Source organism: Mastigoproctus giganteus, chromosome 6 (genome assembly GCF_048544385.1).
Source record: "Mastigoproctus giganteus isolate SK-2022 chromosome 6, ASM4854438v1, whole genome shotgun sequence".
Classification (NCBI taxonomy): domain Eukaryota; kingdom Metazoa; phylum Arthropoda; class Arachnida; order Uropygi; family Thelyphonidae; genus Mastigoproctus; species Mastigoproctus giganteus.
Window position 1 is genome coordinate 156,092,640 of NC_143580.1, and position 21,227 is coordinate 156,113,866.

A 21,227-nucleotide genomic window follows, 5' to 3' on the forward strand; every position below is an offset into this window, starting at 1 on the left:
CACATAAAACAAAGGCCACAAAGAAGATGGTGAAAAAGTTGAAAACACAACTTGCTATATTTACAGGTGGACTTACTGGCCAACTACAACCGCTAGATGTTTCTATTAACAAGACATATATCTTGCATGAAAGAAGAATGGACTAAATGGATGAAGACATTACAACACAACTAACACCTACTGATCATATGAAGAGACCAACAATTTCTCAGGTGTGCCAATGGACAAAAAATCTTTGGATGCAATAAAGACTGAGACAGTTGAAGTTATTTAAGAAGTGAGGCATCAGTAATGTTTTTGAAGACATAGATGATATTTTATTTGATGAGAATGACATTTCACTATCAGACAGCAAGCAGCAGTGACCATAAGGATGAGGAGGGTGATGATAATCATGATGAGGATGACAGCAGTGATGGATTTCCAGGTTTTGAAGATGAATAAAACCTTGCTTTTTTTCTTCTATTTCCCCATTTTCTTATTGTTCTTTAAAGATGAATTAGAATAATATTTTTGTTTATGAATTCTGAGCTGATTAACGTTTTGGGTATGCATGATATCATACATATGTGTAATAAAATGCTTTTGTTTAAAAAGAATTAGAAGTAATGTGATATTTGCAATAAAATAAATCAGTTCCTCAAAAATGTTATTATTTTATTTCTAAATAATCTTTGCTAAATTATGGGTGCATCTTATATGGCAGGAAATATATTATGTTACATATCAGTAAAATTTGATTATGTTATGCCTGTCATCATGAAGTGTATGACTTTTATTAAATTGAAATCATCTCCGAATCATTCAGAATTTCACACGAATTTCAGATATTAAATTTGAATACAGTGATTTGAAATATTACTGGCAAGTGAGGCAGCTTTCTAAGGCAACGATCTTAAAAATATCTTATAATACCATGGAAAAAGGAAAATATTTATGGAAATGAAAAATTCCTATTCCAGAGGTTAGAGATTAGCAGATTTGACCTTTCCTCTGGATATTAGAAGTCACCAAAATGACCTTAATATGAAAATACAGAAGCAAAACCAAGAGTGAGTTAACTACATGAACATGTAATGATCTCTCAAAAGTAAATTAAATTTATGAAAAAAATCATCTGATAAAGGGAAATGTATATAATTTTCAAACATTTAAATTGTATTGGCAAATTTAATATCTACTAGGGGGCTTTACTCACCAACCTGTGACCTCAGTTTTCATTCATTATACTTTGAATGATTTCCAAGACATCTGTCCTTTTCACTCTTTTAGCTTGTTCCATCAATGCTTCTCCGTCATCATAAATGTAGATTTCGCTGAATTGTGGAATGTCACTAATGGACATTAAACTCATTGTTCCTTTCACGATGGCACCTTCTCGTATTCGCATCGTATAATGGCTGCCGCCACCTTGAAAGTCTGTGTTTTCGGCATTAAAAGATGTGAAGGGGTAAAGATTGTTGTTGAATGTTTTCTCAGAAGTGTTTCCCTTTTTCCGTGTTGTCAAACAACAAAAGTCTTTAAAGTGTCAGGATAGGTATCTGCCATCAGCAATCATACCTTCCCTCCGTGACGACACTAATGTGCGACTCTTCTGAGTTCACTGTGAAAAGATAATCCATTGCAATGCTGACATTCATTTACCATATCACCTAAATCGCAACATGATACTTCAGTGGTTTCTTCGTTATCAGGATCTTGTGAAGATCTTATGTTATGTCTGAGCAGTTTAACGGTTCGCTGAGTTTTGGTCTGCACTTGTTAGCTACCCACTTCCCGTTGCATTGATTTTCCACTTGCTCAGTCGTCATGAACTTATTCTCTGATTAGTTCATAACCTTTTGCCATGTTTCTCACTATATTTCCGGGCAGACCCCTGAAGCCATCGTTTTCTCTTAGAATCGGTGATTACCAATCTAGGTCGCAGCATTGTGTTAATTATCACATTAGCAAATTAAATGTTGCAGATTCCATACACCTGTCAAAACGCACTGATTGATATCTAATTAGGAAATGACCTATGTAATTATTTACCTGTGCATTTGTAGTGACATAATTGCCCTGCCCACTTGTACCATGTGACCTGCATCCCTCTTCTCCCATTAGCTACTGGGTCCTTTATTGTTTTCTGTATTTATAAATGATATTGCTGATGGTATATCAAGCTTAATGTCCAAGTTTGCAGACGATACGAAGGTTGGCAGGGTTGTCAAGGACACTACTGACACTATGCTGCTGCAACAGGATCTGGAAAGGTTGAGCAGATGGGCTGAGAGGTGGCAAATGAAGTTTAACATTGACAAATGTAAAGTACTACATATGGGAAACAGCAACCCCAGAGCAACGTATCAACTCTGTGGTACTACACTGACAGTGCTAGAGAATGAAAGGGACCTGGGGGTGGTTGTGCAGGCAGATATGAAGTTCTCTGACAGTGCAGACGGGCTGCAAGAGTAGCTCATGGTGTATTGTCAATGATATATAGGAATTTTTCTAGCAGGGATAAGGAGGTGATTATTCCCTTGTATAAGGCAATGGTCAGGCCACACCTAGAGTACTGTATACAGGCCTGGAGACCTCATTTCAAGAAGGATGTAGAGCTGCTGGAACGAGTACAGAGAAGGGCAACAAGATTAGTGAATGGAACAAAGGGGTGCTCTTACGAAGAAAGGCTTAAGTTTTGCGAATTACAGTGTCTGGAGACTAGGCAGCAGCGAGGTGATCTGATAGAGGTGTACAAAGCCTTGAATGGTTTGAGCATGCTCAATGCTGATGGGATTCTTCCTCTTGCTCAGAATAATCACCTGAGAGGGCATAAATTCAAATTGAGGAAAGACAGATGTAGGATAGATGTGCGGAAATTTGCCTTTAGCCAGCGGGTGGTTGGTAGGTGAAACAGACTTCCATCCCTTGTCGTGGAAGTTGATAGCCTAAATAAGTTTAAGGCTCGGCTGGACAGGTATTTCAAACGAACAGAGGGGTGAAGTGGGAGTGGTTATTTTTTATTTATTTATTTTACTTTAATTTTTTTGGCTGATGCTGCATAAGCTTGCTTTCTTGCATCAAATGCCTCTACTAATGCTAATGCTACCCTACCACCCCACGACGTGGCATTCTCAAGTTCGAATAAATATCAGGAGGAAAACTTTTTTAATGTATAGAGAGATAATTATACAAAGATTTTAAGACTTTTATTGCAAAATCAACAGCAGATTTGAAACTTTTAAAGAAAAGCATAATATATTTGAGGTATTTTCATTATCTTTTTCTATTAGGTTATTAATAATGTTGAAAATTTTCAAATGGAACTGCTAGAAATAAAAGAATAACTAGACCTTAAAGGCAAATTTAATGAATTTTCTTTATATGAATTTTATTAATGTGCTTTAAAAAATTAAGAATTTTCTAAATTAATTTCACATGCAAAATTAATGTTATCATTATCTGGAAGCTCATACAAATGTGAGCAATTATTTTCTCCAATGAAATATACAAAGTCAAAATATAAATCTCATTTAAGAGACATTAATGAAACCAAATACTGAAGCACTGGTCAAAGAGTGCCCAGTCCCCAAGAGAATCATCAGCCATTTTCAATCCACTGCAGGATGAAGGCCTCTCCAGCAACTTTCCAGTTCCTTCTGTTTGATGCAATGGCCATCCATTTACTACTTGCAAGCTTGTGAATTTCATCTGTCCATCTCCATTGTTGTCTTCCCAGTTTTCTTTTAGCTCCTCTTGGGTACCATTCTGTTATTTTCTAAGTCCATATGTCATCATGTCTTCGAGCTATGTGTCCATCCCAAGACCATTTCAGTTCTTTAGTTTTGATAAGAATGTCCTTTATTTGTGTTTGCTGCCTAATCCATGTTTCTCTTCTTGTCTGATTCCTAATATAATTCTTTCCATTCTTCGCTGTGTGGTTTTCAGCTTCTCTTCCATTCTTTTGGTGAGTGCCCAAGTTTCACTTTCATAATTCATGGTAGGGAGTATACATTAGTTCATTATTTTATGTTTCAGACAAATTGGGATATTACTCCTCAGTATATGATTATATTTTGAATGCTATCCATCCGAAATTTGTTCTCTTGACTTCCAGCCATTTATCATTATTACAGCTAATGACTTGTCCCAGATAAGTATATGAATCCACCTTTTCAATTACTGCTCCTTCAATGATTATATCATTTTATGTGGCATACTTGTTGATTATTACTTTTGTTTTAACCATATTCATCTTTAGTCCAAAATCCTTACTAACTGTGCATAACTGATTAAGATTTTCCTCTAATTCTTTCAGATCGTGGCTTATGACCGCAATGTCATCTGCATATCGTAAGGTTTACTGCTGCACATCTGCAGCGGTAAACAACTTCAGAGATATTGTCTCCCCTTATTGAACTCCTTTCTCAATTTTAAATTTGCTACTGTCTGTCTGTCTAGTCTAATAAACGAGGTAGCATTCTCATATATTTTCTTCAAAATCATAATATATGGAGTATCTATGCCTTGTCTTTCCAGTGCCCCAAGCATTGCCTTATGCTGTATGGAGTCAAATGCCTTTTCATAATCCACAAATGCCAGGCATAATGGTGTTTTATATTCATTTCCTTTCTCTATTAGCTGCGATATTACACGAAGGTGATCAACAGTTGAGAATCCTGTCCTAAAGCCAGCTTGCTCTTTCGGTCAATTCTCATCAAGTATTCTTTCTAATCTGTTAGTAACGACCCTTGTGAACAACTTGTAGATGTGGGATAACAAGCTAACTGGTCTATAATTTCCAATTTCTGATTTATCTCCTTTCTTATGCAGCAAAACTATGATTGCATTATTCCACTCCTTAGGCATCAACACCTTTTCTAATGCATTTTGTGAAGAGTCTTGCCAGTTTTTGTGTCATGTCTCTTCCTCCTAATTTTAACAATGCTACAGTAACTTCATCTCCACCCGGGGCTTTCTGATTCTTCATTTTCTTCAATGCATATTCTACCTCATCAGGGAGGATAACAGTTATGTCATATGCATTGCTAATTTGTAATCAATCTTCCCAACTACTTGCATCATTTCCTCACTCCTTATATAATTCTTCATAGTAGTCTTCTGCTATTCGAATTATGCCTTCTCTGCTATTCATAAGTACACCATCACTATTTTTCAGTTTCAGTATCATTTGTCTTTCTGTATTACTGCTCATAACTGCTGATTTAAGTCCTTTGTTTTCCCTTAATGCTTGTTCTACTTTTCTTGTGTTAAATCTTCTTATGTCCTCTCTGAGTCTCTTTCTAATGGCTTTACATAACTCAGTATACTCAATTTTATCCTTGTCAGTGTTTATCCTGCTCTTCATTTGTCATCTTTGGTTCATCACAACAAGTGTTTCTTGACTGATTTTTTCTTCTTTGGATTGCTTTTTACTTATAGGTTTCTTGGGCTTTATCACTTTCAGAAAATTGCTGTATTCCTTGTCAATATCTTGGTCCTCAAAGGTCTTCAGAAGCTCAAACTTGTTTTTAAGTTCCAGTATATACTGCTTTTTCTCCTCTTCTGTTATCTCAAAGGACCTTCAGATTATTTACTCGAGTCAGTTTTTTCCTTTCTTTTCTTACATCTATATCAATTGTGCTTCTTACCATTCTGTGATCGCTTCCAACATTTACCTTGTTCGGGGTGGTAACATCATTCATGATATATCTTCTGTTAGTGAGGACGAAGTCGATTTCACTGGTTGTTAATCCATTTGGGCTCTTCCATGTCCACTTTCTGTTCAGGGGTCACACTGCACTACCTCTGAGGACAAAGAATGTGAAATTAGATGAGTCACAGCAGACCTTAGAAAATGCGGATACCCCCAGAGGATCATACACAGGTTTAGTAGAGGAATAGAGTCCAACTGTCAGGAACCGTTTGTTCCTGTGGCTACTGCATACATTTCTTACTATCCGGGCCTTACTGAGCATCTTGCTAGAGTTTTGCGGGGTTATAAAACACGCTGTGTGCAGCTTCCCAGGCGGATGTTGCACACAGTATTGTCTCAGGTAAAAGACCCAATAGCAAAGGACCTGAGTAGTGGAGTAGTATACAGGATAAAATGCCCGGATTGTGGAGAATGTTATGTGGGCAAGACAAAACGACGGCTCAAGGATCGTCTGGGGGAGCATGCAAATGCTATAAAAACCGCTGATTACAATAAGTCTGCTGTGGCCGAACATTTTTGGGAGAAGCAGCATCAAATCTCCCCAGAGGATGCAGTTATTGTGGATTGGGCGCATGGGTTCTGGAACCGTAAATGGCTCGAGAGCCTACGAATCTGTTCATCCAGCCACAATATTATGAATAGGGACAGAGGTATGCGAATGCATCCTCTGTTTGAAACTATTATCCTAAGTACGGATGAACGGTTTTGCTTGACACATTCCCGAGCTGTTTCCGCTTCCAGTTCAGACCATGCGCCAACTGCACCACGTGTATAAGTACCGTGAGCCTGTTATATTTGGACGTGCTGCAGGAAGTTTTGTTACTGCTGAGGAAGGAAGCCGATGCTTCCGAAAGCTCCAGATTTTTATCACTTTTAATCCGGTTTATTTTAGTGTATTTTATCGCAAGGATCTGATCACAGTTTTAATGTTTTTCACATGTACATAATTTATTTTAATATAATGCGGTTTTTGTAAATTATTATATTTTATTTCATTTTTAATTTGTAAATATTTTAGTTACAGTAAAATACTTATTCTTATGGTTGGTGTATGAACTGATTTATTGCTAAAATATGAATTTGCCCAACCTCAGAGGCCTTTTTCAGGATATTTTAGACTGAGTGTCTGATAACCCACAGAATGCCTGTTCCCCTCTAAGCCCGAAGATCATATTAGCCATTAAATGTAAATTGTTATAATTAAAACTTGATTTGTATTAAATATTCTACAAATATATGTAATAAGTAAAACTTTTTGTATTTATTTTCGTTTAATAATAAGATTAATTTTAACATAATTTTTAATAATCCATTTTTAATAAACAAAAAAGGGGAAATAAAATGTACACTTTTATTATTAAAACAACAACAAAAAAAAAAAAAAATTGTGAATGAAATTATTGCATATGCAGATAAACAATGTATGAGTTTATTTTATTTTTTAACCACCATATAATAAATTAAGAGGGTCCTTAAAAATTTAGGTATATGTGAAAAGTCTCTAAAAAATTTCATGGCCTATATTTATTTTAAAATAATTTAATTTTAACTATTACCTAAAAATGACTGCCTATCCCTGACCTATGATCTGCAAATGCAACTGCAGTTCCCAGTTTCGTAAGATTGCATGCATCCATAACGAACCATACTCATTGAAAACTTGACAGTTAGATCAAGTTTTCAGTGAATACTTAGAGCAAAATAATTTTCTCCAATACCTTTAGAAGGGAAGATTTATTTACAGTAGATTTATATATCTACAGTACAATGTCAGAAAAGTACATTATCATGTGATTAACTGACATGACTAATTAAAAGGATAAGTTATACTGTATAAACTAATAGAAAGACAGTTGAAACTTAAAAATAAATAAATAACAAATTAAGTGGTGTGACAAATTATGATGATTATACAGCATAATTCAAGTACAGAAGTGTGTGCTATTCAATGCAAATATTGAAATATTTTGAGAAAATAACATTTCTCTGCATTATGTTTTTCTGTCATTACTGCTGTGGGACAATATTCTCTCTCCTGCAATAGTGACAGAGCTTGGCTTAGGCTCTTGTAGAAATAACTACATTTGTCCATGAGTCTACCTCCCCCCATACTTCTCCTTCAACCCATGCACGGTACTACATACTATAGGTTTTGATACCTTTCGTGTTTGGGGTTTTCATAAAAAAATAAAATAAAAAATAACTAATTTCATTTATAATCAAATAAAATTGTCCAGTAGAAAAATATGATATTCATTAAAAACTCAAAAGCACCATTGTGACCAGTTTTGGAACTATTTGGTTTCATCACCAAAAAACAGACAGCCTCAATTACTGACCTGGCACCAAAAAAGGGGCAGACAAATGTACTGAATCTAAACAAGTAACCAAGTGGTGTTTGGAGAAAACTTCCCATTTTAAACTGTAATTTTTGTTATATGAAAAATAAAACCCTACAAGTGATCTACATAAGTCCAAAGCAGCATTCAAGTATAGAAGCAGAGTACAAATTTCAACAAGTATTGAAATAGTTTGAGAAAAATAACACTTTTTTGCAAAATTAGATACTTTAGGGACTTGGGGGCAAAAGTAGTTTCTAAATAAGCCCAAGTTCTGTCACTATTACAAGAGGGACAATTCTGTCCTCTAGCTGTAATTTCAGATAAACGTTATTTTTGCAAAATATACTGTATCTTAAAACAAGACAAATTTCAGTTTCAGTCTAAGGTCTACATTATTTACTATCATGGAAGAAGTAGAAGGTTATTTATTAGTTCTATTAAGAAACTGTTGCATGCTGTACTAGTTTCTATAGAGGATATGGCTGTTTGTTGTTATTTGGTTTTTAGGAGCATTAGCAACTAAGGCCATATTGCTTCGGGAATATGCAGTGGTCATTCCCTTGATCTTTCCGCATCCTCCGTATTTGGTGGTGACGGGCTCGAACCCCGGTCTAATCAAGAAGCGTGTGCTACACACCGCTGCTCCTTCCCACCTGGCTACGGAGACGCCTTCAGGATATGGCATTGTGCCATACTAAATATATTTGAAGTCAACAACAAAAGACCACTGGCTAAATTAATAACACGCATAAATGGATATATACCATTCCTTAGTTTTGATGGAGTATATTATTCTTTTGTTTTAGTTCAAAAAAATACTCTAGGTTTTCATGATGTTACAAACACTCAAAATATGAACAATGGCAGAGCAAAAATAAGCAAATTTATGGAGCTACAATTTTGGAGAAATTCTTTTCAATAAAAAAAACTTGTTCAACAGGCTAGGTGAATAATAAATTCCTCTGTGTGATATGGAAGTTGCACATCACACAGAGGAATGCTGCCCCTCTGTGTCACCAGGCATTCCTAGGTTGTAGATGACTCACCACCTGGTGTAATACCATCACTTTGCTTATTAGAGAACTAAAATAGTGAAACCCAAACATAGCCTCCAGAGCAAAGCTCTGGCAACTCCCATCTCTTCCATCATGTAGTACAAGTAATATCTTTTAAGGGCAATCATGGCAAGATACAATATCCCAAATTCTGTAAAATAAATGAGACACCAGCAATGATAGCTAACTACCTCTTCTTTGAGAGTTAACATTTTCTGTGCAAATTTTTCTCTACCATAGTGTAAATGTACAAACATTACTTTCTGCAGTATACAGGAAATAGAAAACTAAGAGTATTAAATTTCTCCAACCACAATGCAAGCAGAAAATATACAGGGTGTCTCAAAAATATTGGTACAAACGTTTAGGGGAGGTTGGTAACATCTAAAGGAATGTGAATCACATAGGAACCCATAACCAGAAACGTCATGGGAAAGTAGTAGCACAGGCACAAGAAGCAGAAATGACACAAAGCAGTAATTAGTGGCAAACATTTATTTGACATATTAACAATGGAGTACGAGATGGATGCATTTCATGAGATTACAACAGATGTTCGAAGGTTCCACCATGCGATGCAATGCATGCGTGACACCAACGCAGCACAGATTGGTGGACACGGTTGAATACACCTGGAGTTTCTTTGACAGTAGCAGCAGCAGCACAGATGAGCCTCGCCACGAGATACATTTCCATCTCCACAGGCAATTCATACACGATAGATTTGAGGGGTCCCCACAGAAAGAAACCAAGGCTGGATAAATCAGGTGAGCGTGGGGGCCAGGCAACGTGTCCACCACAGCCAATCCATCGACGCCTGTTCAAATGGTCACAAACACACCTTCCATAATGGGCAGGCGCCCCGTCATGTTGAAACCAAATGTTGCTTCTCACATTTGCTGGAACATCGTCAACTGGTAGAACTCGTTCAAGAAAGATCCGATATTTAGCAGAGTTCATGCGGGATGGTAACAGGTATGGGTTGACTAAGCAGTCACCGACCATACCTGCCCACACATTTATTGTGAAGCGATGTTGTGCCGCATGGGGGCGCACACCGTGTGGGCCCTCTACTAATTCATGCACTAGGTGCATGTCTGCCAGCTCACAGTTCGTATATCGATGCCTGCTCTTCGTGCGGTGCCTGCTGCTTGAATGAGTAAACCAGAAATTTTTCCTCTCGCAAACTGATGAACAGCGCCGTGTACCGACTTACGGTGACGTTTCCGGTTATGGGTTCCTATGCAATTCACATTCCTTTAGATGTTACCTACCTCCCCTAAACGTTTGTACCAATATTTTTGAGACACCCTGTATATATATTATGAAGTCATGATCTGATTTTTGGGAAAGGACACAGTCACCACTGAAAAACTCTTTGCATGTTTATACATACCTGAGGAATAATATGACCCAAAAATCTTTGCTGGAGCAGTATAATGACTAATATTCTTCGCATATTGAGGTCTTGATGTTTTTTCTTCATGTTTTGCTGGTTCTGGCAAAGGGGGGGGGGAGAGAGAGAGAGAAAAAGTATATAACATGTTTTAATACACTGTATTTAGATAAACCTGTACTATTGAGTTTAATATTAAACACAATTTCACATTTTTAGCAAAAATTAAATAGTTTATTAGTTTCTTAACATGGATACATTTCACAAAAGATTCCAATCTAACCAGATAATTAAAGTTTGTATCAAGTAACAATATTTCTAAATCACTTTGGTCATCAAGAATCTAAAGATCTTTACTCAATAATTACTCAGATTAGATAACGACTTTCAAAGTGAGATTGAAATGCTGTCAAGTAATACAGACTTGGAGAACAAAATAAGACATCAAGAGTTTTTTTTACAAAAAAAGTCAATAAACTGAATAGGTACTTTGCATCTGTCTTTACTGAAGAAAGACCCTTCAAGCTGAGAAGAGGCTATGTCATATGAAATTAGTGATTTCCAAATTACAGTGACTATATTAGAAAAACTTTCTAGCATGAAGGTAAGTAAATATGACATATACCTAATAATTTTGAGAGAGGCCACCAGGAAGTGTACTATTGAAGTTAATTATGAGGGCATCTTTGGACTTGGGAGAGATTCCTTTGGATTGGAGAAGTGCCAACATATCACCAATCATATAAATACATAAATCTAGTTCTAAGAGGAAAGTTGGTAACTACAGACTTGGTAGTCTGACTTCAGTGGTAGGGAAAATTTTAAAGTAAATTATTAAGATTCAAGGACATTCTGAACAACACACAAACATGGTTTTGTTAACAGAAAATCATGTTTAACTAAAGGTCGCCGTAGCCTAGTGGTCAGGTGCACAGGTGCATAAGTACACATGCCTTGAGTGACCGGGGTTCAAGCCCGTGACTGCTGAATACGGTGCTGTTTCTTGTATTCTGTCATCTTGTGAACTCCCCTGACCGTTTGGTCGTCCCAGAGTGTAAACAAAAAATTTAATTTAATTTAATTTAACTTAGCAGGTTATTTTGACACAGTTAATCACGGGCTGGATGTATGGAACATGCACACAGTTTATTTGCATTTTAGCAAGGTATTTGGCTCAGTCCCTCATGAGAGGTTATTGTATGAGCTAGAACACGTTAGGATGGAATAATTCTAAGATGGATTTCTGAGTTGCTGCAGGGCAGAAGGCAGAGGGTTGTGATTATTGGATATTCTTCAGATTGGTGTAAAGTCAGAAGTGGGGGTCTCCAAGGATTGGATCTTGAACCACTGTTGTTTCTGATTTTGATAAAAAACATTGACAATGGGATAGAAGGGCGGATGTCAAAATTTGTAAATGATGTAAAGATTGGCAGAGTAGTTAATGATCAGTAACAAGCAGTGCTCCTTCAGAATGACTTGACCTGCAAGAATGGTCAGAAATATGGCAGCTATATTTTAATGCAGTAAAATGCAAAGTCTAACACTTGGGGAACAGCAACCCCAAAATAAATTATACACCTGAATTAAAAACAGTAGTGGAAGAAAGTTACAATACAGTCAGATATGAAGTTTTTTGAGCAGTGTAAACAAGCAGCCAGTAAAACTCATGGTGTTCTATCAATCATTTATCAAATATTATCCTGTAGAGATATTGAGGTCATAGTCCCACTGTATAAGGCAATTCTAACACCACATTTCGAATACAATGTTTAAATATGGAGACTTCATCAAAAAAATGACATTGAGCTTCTTGATATGGTCCAAAGAAAGGCAACACGCATGGTGAGATTGCCAAAAGGGTGACCATACATGGAAAGACTGATTATGTGAGATACAGAGCTTTGCAACCAAGCACCTCAGAGGTGACTTGATTGAGGTTTATAAAGCTCTGAGATGGGTTAGTAAAATGGACGAAGGAGAATTTTCACTGTTATAAAGAATTCCAGAAGTAGGTGCCATAAATTCAAATTACACAGGATAGACTAGATTGTAGGAAGTTTTCTTTTAGTTAGTTGAGGCTGGCAGTTTGAATAAATTTAAAGGCCAACTGGATAGTTACCTAGGTGGGGAGGGAAGCACAATTTGTATTTTCTTATCTACTTTGTTTTTTTTTTTTTTGGCCAGTGCAGCAAAAGCCTGTGGCTTCCTTGCACTATACAGTGGTACCTGGGATTGCGAGTAACTTGGTCTACGAGTGTTTTGCAAGACGAGCAAAAATTTTTAATAAATTTTAACTTGATAAACGAGCGCGGTCTTGCAATAAGAGTACAGTCAGTCCTCGTATAGCACGTGTTTACACTACACGAATTCGATCATACACGATTTATAAATATGCGAACTATAGCTTATATAACACGAACCGAATTCGCTTATGCACAATTCGCCTTTGTGTTTACAAGAAATGGCAGTTGAATGCAGAATCACCCCAACCGAACGCAATGAAGAGAAGATTCTGAAAATATTTTTTTTTTAATATTTTTTATATCAGTGAAGGGGAAACACATTTCACCACAATAACGTAAAAACCAACACAATTTCAGCTATCAGTATAATCGCAAATGCAATTAGATCGAGTTTACTACCAGTTTATAACAGATTCCCCTAGCAGGAACGTAACTGGAAATTGTTTTTATTGTTTTATGGTAGTAACCCCTAGAAATGTGCTTTAGTAAAATGTGAGATGTTAATAGTGTATCTCTGCCTTTACGGTTTGTTTATTCAATTGCTACACGTGCGCAGCTTTGTTTATGTGTATCAAGCATGCCTCCTCATTTTGTAATAGTGCGAGCGATGAATCTGTTTAACGACAATGCAATTGTCATATTTCCGCGAAATCCTCAAGAGGAGGCAAGTGTCACTGGAGAGGTTCCTGTTAAAGTCACACAAAAAGAAAGAGTCAACAGATAGCAGTAATTCCGTTAGTGACAGTGAAAGTCGTCCTACCACAAATCCGATTGCTTTATGTATATTAAATTTAAATATTAAAAATATGAAAAGGTATGTATGTATTTCATATTAATGATTTTTACAGTATATGAATATTTTTGAGTTTTGGAACAAATCATCTGGGTTTCCATGATTTCTTATGGGAAAATTCGCTTTGATATATGAATGCTTTGAATTACGAGCACGGTTCCGGAACGAATTATGCTCGCAAACCAAGGTGCCACTGTACGGCAAATACTATAACCTGACCCACTCTTCCTATTCTGTCTGTTCTTTTCAATACAGCAGAGTTGGTGGAGGGCCCCCCCCCCAGTGATGCAAGGCCTGTAACACTATATCCTTACAAAACAATTTATACTCCCATATTCAAAATTTGAATCCCTTATATCTGAGTGGCACCATACTTCTGATATCCCCCACAATGTCTGCATTTGATGATTTGATCAGCACTTCAAAGTCATCAAATTTATTTTCTATGCTCCTAGCATCAGTGTACATACAAGTAAACCTGCAACAGTTTTTACTCATAGTAACTCTAACACAGCCCACTTGTTTGTTCCATGAAAACCTCAGCAGGTTCTTGAAATATGACATGTGGATTTTCAGGCTACTACATGCTCTAATAGAAGCCAGTGCAAGAATTGCTATTACCTCTGCCTACAGTTACTGTTAATCCATTATGTCAGAAAAGTACATTATCATGTGATTAACTGACATGACTAATTAAATCCATTAGTTTGTCTATGACAAAACATGACATGACAAAATCCATTAGTTTGTCTATCCCTCCCAGGTTAGCAGCTTTCTGACCCACCTATACTGCCTTGATAGCATCAGCAAATATTCTTTCACCCTTTCAATTTAAGTGTATAACATCCCTGTAGAAACAGTTCTCTCCTGTTAGCAAGCAATGGTCCATGCTGAGACACATTCTACCCCATAAGCAGCTGTGCAGTCTCTCCAGGGCTGAAATGATTGACAAGGCTCTCAACATCTACTCCTTACTGTTATGTCTGGGCAGGATTGCAAAAACTTTTAATTTTAATCCTAACTTGTGAATTTTTCTCAGTATTGCTCTGTGCTTGTTAATTAAATTAAGTACTCTTAAAATCACTAGTACCAATATATAAACAATATCACTTTTGTGCCTTAAAATATAACAACTGCTTTACAATATTATTTACTTTAGCCCCAGGCAGATATACCCTGTTCCTATTTCACTGTCCTTTTTGCACAATGTATTTCCTGTTTCCCTGACAATCAAGTCACCAACTATAGCTACTTCCTGTGGGACCAAGGATGTTTGTTTGTTTGTTTGGTTTTTATTGGCGCATTAGCTACTAAGGCTATAATGCGCCAAACTAAGGTCATATATAAAAATTTAAATTTTCACTGACCTAATTACTTAGGCCAGCATGTCAGTATATAAAATAACAAAGGTATAAAATGTATTAAAGATAAATCAATAAGGAAATAACAGTAACATGTAAATATTAAATACAAGTAAAAACCTTTATTGATTTAAAATAACTAAAAATAGCAGACACATGGTCATTGTCGGATAACATCTGACTGAGTGTATACGGCTCAGTCAGATGATTAAAAACGCTAGAACGGTTATTGCTAAAATCTGGACAGTCGATTAAAAGGTGTCTAATTGATAAAATTGTCCCACAAGACTCACACATAGGAGGGTCATCAGCCCTCAGCAGAAAAGAATGTGTCAAATGACTATGTCCTATGCGGGTCCGGGCAAGAACAACTTCATCCTTACGATTCCTGCGCAGACTAGACTGCCACGGTTCAATTACAGGCTTTATACAATATAGTTTATTTCCAGTCTGTCTATTCCACGAGTCCTGCCATTGGGAGTGTATGTTTTTGTGTATTATTTGCCTGTAGTCTGTATAGGGGACTGACAGGCAGCGATTATTATTGGGGATTGCTGATTCGGCTGCAGCGTCAGCCAAATCATTTCCCCTAATCCCAATGTGGCTGGGAATCCAGCAGAAGCGGATATCATATTCACGTTCTCGAAGGAAGTGAATCTTCTGCTGAATGCTAGACAGAATCGGATGAGGATTATATCTCGCAGATATTAAAGCCTGTAACACACTGAGAGTGTCAGAGTATAAAATGAACCGTTGGTATTGGCATTTACTAATGTGATCCAAGGCTAACTCTATAGCATGCAGCTCTGCAGTAAATATACTGCATTCAGAGGGAATCTGCTCCGATGTAGTGCTGTCTGTAAAGACAGCAGCAGATCCCACATATGATTCCGACTTCAAACCGTCTGTGTAAACTGGAGCGAAGTCAGAATGTTCAGCTTGGTGTGCTGAATAAAGCTGCAGGTAGACAGACGATGGAGTGTCCGACTTTCCCCAATTTCTGAGGGACAAGTCACATGTTGGAACACGAGCATGCCAGGGTGGAAGTGGTTGCTTTGGTGTTTGGGCAACCTTGTCTACCTTAATATTAAGTTCTTTGAGTAGCTCTTGGAGACGAATACCAAAAGGACGATTTGCAGTCTTACGGGTGTTGTACAAATTTTCCCATCGTGGCTCAAAAACGAATGGCCACGTAGGATGTCTGGCAGGGATTTCAGTTTTAAGGCATACTTTAGAGACAACTGCTTACGTCGAAGTGATAACGGTGGTTCGTTTGCTTCGACGTATAAGCTCTGGACGGGAGATGTTCGAAATGCTCCAATAGCGATACGGAGAGCCTGATGATGGACAGGATCCAGCCATCGAAGTACGCTGTCTCTGGCCGAATTGTATACCAGGGACCCGTAATCCAGTCTGGATCGTACAAGTGCACGATAGATGCGTAGTAGGGTGCATCGATCCGCACCCCAAGATGTTGAGGAAAGAGAGCGCAGAATATTCAGCCCTCTTGTGCACTTTGTGCGGAGTTGACGGATGTGATCCAGAAAGGTCAGCTTTTTATCGAATACGAGTCCCAAGAATTTTGTGTCCGCTACTACTGGAATTGCATTTTGTCCGAGCTTTAATTCAGGTTCAGGATGAAGATTACGCTTACGACAAAAGTGTACGCAAACGGTCTCCTCCGGCGAGAACCTGAAGCCATTAGCAAGAGCCCAGGAGTTGAGGCGATCAATAGCTTTCTGCAGTTGTCTTTCAATAACCCTCATGTTGCATGACTGACAAAATATGCTAAAGTCATCAACATAGAGGGCACTGTTTACAGTTGGAGGAAGTTGTTCTGTGATGGAATTGACTTTGATGGCAAAAAGCGTGACACTTAATACTGATCCTTGTGGTACTCCCTCCTCTTGGCTAAAGGAGCGAGAGAGTGAGGATCCCACACGAACTTGGAACGATCGATTGGCTAAAAAGTTTTGAATAAAAAAGGGCAGATGCCCTCTTAGGCCTAGGCTATGTAAGTCTTTTAAAATGCCAAATCTCCAAGTTGTGTCATACGCTTTCTCCATGTCAAAGAACACCGACACCAAGTGTTCGCGTTTTAGGAAAGCATCCCGGATGGATGCTTCCAATCTAATAAGATGGTCCAAAGTGGACCGGTTCCTTCGGAAGCCGCACTGGATGGTGGAGAGAAGGTCATTTGTTTCGAGATACCAAATTAAACGAGAATTAACCATTCTCTCCAGGATTTTGCACAAACAGCTGGTCAGAGCAATAGGACGGTAATTGGTGGTGAATTTTGGATCCTTTCCTGGCTTAGGAAAGGCAAGAACGATTGCCTTTCGCCAGGAGTCCGGAAACTGCCCTTCAGTAAAGATTCTGTTATACAGAAGGAGTAGACAATCCATAGATTTTGGTGAAAGATGTTTAATCATTTCATAATGGATGCCATCTGGTCCAACGGCACTTGCTTTGGAAAGAGCGAGGGCTCTTTTCAGATCCTGAATAGTGAAATCCCCGTTGTAGGGATAAATGCTCTTAGATTTAAAGTTAAGTGCCTGTTTTTCGATTTTATATTTCAGGACCAGGAACTCTGGGGAATACGAAGATGTTGCAGAGATGTTAGAGAATGTTTCCCCAAGAGCATTGGCTATTGCAGTTGGATCTGCAATAACGCATCCATTATAATCTAGAATTGAAGAAGGGTGGGATGTATATTTTCCCTTCATTTTCCGGATTTTATCCCAGACTACCTTCGAGTTGGTAGACTGGTTAATAGACGAAGTAAAACGGATCCACGATTCCTTTTGACTCTGACGACGGATGTAGCGTGCTTTGGCTCGTGCACGTTTGAAGGCTATAAGGTTGTTCGTGGTAGGATATCGGCGAAATATCCCCCACGCTTTGTTTTGAGCCTTTTTTGCTGCTGTGCATTGTGAATTCCACCAAGGTTTGGGAAATGGTGGAAACCGGGCAGATGTTTTTGGAACAGCATTCGCAGCTGCTTGGACAATATTTTCTGTGATGTACTTAACTGCATCATTGAGAGGCTCTTGACTGACTGTGCTAAGATCAAAATTTGCCTGATGTTGGAAGGCAGTCCAGTCAGCCTGATCTATCTTCCACCATGGTAACCTAAAAGGAAGACATGGTCTCCCACTGTGTAACAAGGTTATCACGGGGAAGTGATCGCTTCCGTATGGATTCTCCTCCACTTCCCAAGTGAGTGAAGGGAGTAGAGAAGAGGAGCAGATAGAGAGATCAATGGCAGAAAAAGTACGGGTAGGCATGTGGAAGAAGGTGTTTGTTCCAGTATTTAGAAGGGAAAGGTCATTGTCATTTAGCATATGCTCTATGACTCGTCCCCTTCCGTTGATGTTAGCACTACCCCACAGGGTGTTATGTCCGTTAAAATCCCCGAGAAGTAAGAAAGGGGGGTGCAGCTGCGTTAGAAGATCATCAAGGTCTGCCTGGGTGATGTCAGTCCCAGGTGGCAAATAGATGGAGCACACAGTTATTAAAAATCCCACTGAAAGGCGAATTGCAACAGCCTCTATGCTGGTTGTAATTAGCAAGGGCTGCACTGGGGTCTGGTTACCCACAAGGATAGCCACTCCCCCATGTACAGAGCCATCCGCAATTCTATCCTTTCGAAAAACTGTGATGTTATGCATGGTGGGATCATCATTTGCCTTAAGATATGTCTCCTGCAAGCAAAAGCAAACTGGCTCGTGCTTTTGCACGAGAGCCTTGATGTCATCAATATTTCGCCAGAATCCACGACAATTCCATTGTAGGAATTTAGCCATTATTTTGGCTTGGTGGGTCCATCAGGCGGCTTCCGAGGTGCTGAGGGCTTACTTTTATCAGTCTTGGATTTATCTTTTTTGGGGAAGAATGGACGCTGTCCCGTGTCCATTTCCTCCTCCGCAAAGAGTTCCAAGACTGAATCTTCGGGTGCCTCCTTCTGCTCGACATCCATCTTTTCTTGGGTACTAGGGGGGACTTCCCCTTTCTTATTCTTTTCTTTCATAATTACCTTTGGAACTGGTGGAGCATTAGGAGGTACCGATATAGGAGTGGCAGCTGATTGGTCCTTTTGTGCAGGTTTTTGAGAGCTTAAGAGATACCACGCGATGGGAGTGAAAGACTCCTTTGGAGGAATGGTCATGTCCATCTGAGTTTCGACGGAACTTCTCCCTGCTACCTTCTGGGCGTAGGTAGGTTTGTTGATATTCAGGGGTTTGACCGATTTCCTTGCCTCCTGGTATGATATATTTAGCTCTGCCTTCAGCCGTTGAATTTCTTTTTCTTCTTTCCACCTCTGGCATGCTCGTGAGTAGGCCGGGTGTTCGCCTTCACAGTTAATACAGGTGGGTTTTGCGGCTGAACATGCTGTTGTTTCGTGGTCCTTTGCACCGCATCGAGCGCATGCAAGGACTCCACGGCAGGCCATTTGAGAATGTCCATACTTCTGGCATTTAAAACGCCGTAAAGGGTTTGGAACGTATGGACGCACTGAACAGTTGATGTATCCAGCTTTAATCTCATCAGGAAGTTTAGGAGTGTTAAAAGTCAGGATAACGCTCCTGGTTTTAACAATTTTTCCATCCCTTCGCGCAGTAATTCTCTTGACGGCAGTACCTCCCTGTGGTTTTAATTCGGAGCAGATTTCCTCCTCGGTTACGTCAAGAAGGTCCCACTCCGAAATGACACCTCTCGATGAATTGAGTGTTCTGTGTGGTATCACCGTTATAGGGATTCCTCCAATTGATGTTACTCGGAGTAGATGTTCAGACTGCCTGTCATATTTTGTTTCAATCAAGAGGTCCCCAGAACGGAGCCTCTTAACTGACTTGGGTGAACCTGCTAACCCATCCAACCCTTTTTGGATAAAGAAGGGTGACATTTTTCCAATCGGTTTTTCACTTGTTGAGTGCATGATTAAGAACCTTGGGACTGGCCCTGATGGTAGTTCGGTTCGCTGCCTCTTATTAGCAATAATGCTATCTGGATCTTTCTCAATAGTTTTAGATAGGGACCGGGTTGGGGCCCCTGAAGAAGTTAGTTTATCAGGATTCATGTAGTTTATTAAATTGTTCAGTGCCCGGGCTCCCCACCCACCACGGAGCCCAAAGGGACGCCCACTACCCGGCATGCAATAAATGCGCTCGGGAGTGGGACGCCAGGGCTACCCAGACACTATACCCGCACCGCCGCCAGCCTGAATCCTGTCCCTCGGACCATGAGGGTAGGGGCGTGGCATTGACACGGTTGACCCTCGCAGGCGAGCCTACTAGCCGATTGATCCTAGCCGGGCCTTCCAGGACCACCCGTCTTGTCGAAGCAGGGGCCAAAGTGGTGTATTGAAGCAGGGCCCCTCAACCACCAGGATCCCCCTTTCCGAATTTCCACGGGTCGCAGCGCACGGCAAACACGCCGGATTCCATTGATGTAAGCCCGGAATCTAGGCTGTGGGCGTTGGATCCCAGTGATGCTAGTCTGGAAGTCCAGCAGCATCACTGGGAGGTCCCCTCACCACGTACAGGTGCCCACGTCGAGGGGTGGGACCAAGGATTTCTGCTGCAGAGGAGCATGGACTCAAGCATTGGGCTGGGCAGCTGAGTGCACAATTTGTCCCTCTCTCACTTAATCCTTCGGAGGCTTCCATCTTATTCTTCACCCCCATATAATCCCATCAGAACACTAAGTTTGCACTTAACCTCCTCGTGCTCTTGCAAAAACATGCACACAAAAGAATCCCCATGAGAGGTAAAGAACATAAGTTACACATAACATATTCTGATTCGTAGGAGAATGCCTACAGAATTTCTCACCAAAACCAAAGCCTTCTACTTTAAGTGCTTTGCTGCTCTAATCCGAGGCATAATTTTACATAATAACACTAACAGAAGTTTGGTGTCATTGAGAAATATGGGATGATGAGTTTTGCTATGGATTACTCAATGTATTTAGGAAGAATGGGGAAGATAGAGAGGTGGTAAAGTCATGCTTCTTATCAAAAGCAGCTTGAGCATGACAAAATGTTTTTGTAGATTCAGAAGTTACCATGCTAGTACAGAATTTGTGCTACAAGTTAGTTGGAGACAATAAGAGCAGATTAATCTATAGACCAAAAGATTGCAAAGATTACGAGTCTCTAGATGCAAATGGAATGGACAAACAAACGTGCGTGTCTCATTATGGATGATATCAATTTGCTCCTAATTAACTGAAGTCAGAGGAAACTCACTATGGGGAACAAAATTTTTAAATCAACTGGATGATTGTTATTTGTATTAGCATGTTAGAGAAAGTGCTAAGGAAAAAATATTCTAGACC

At 39.1% G+C, this 21,227-nt stretch overlaps 1 protein-coding gene across 1 annotated transcript in view; it reads right to left on the reverse strand.

Moving 5' to 3' along the window:
* Positions 1–21,227, reverse strand: part of LOC150084675 (uncharacterized) — a 284,941-nt gene that overhangs the window by 189,397 nt on the left and 74,317 nt on the right. The window contains exon 7 of the mRNA XM_090376319.1: positions 10,492–10,593. Coding sequence (XP_090232445.1) covers positions 10,492–10,593 — 102 coding nt within the window. The remainder of the gene's footprint in view (positions 1–10,491; positions 10,594–21,227) is intronic.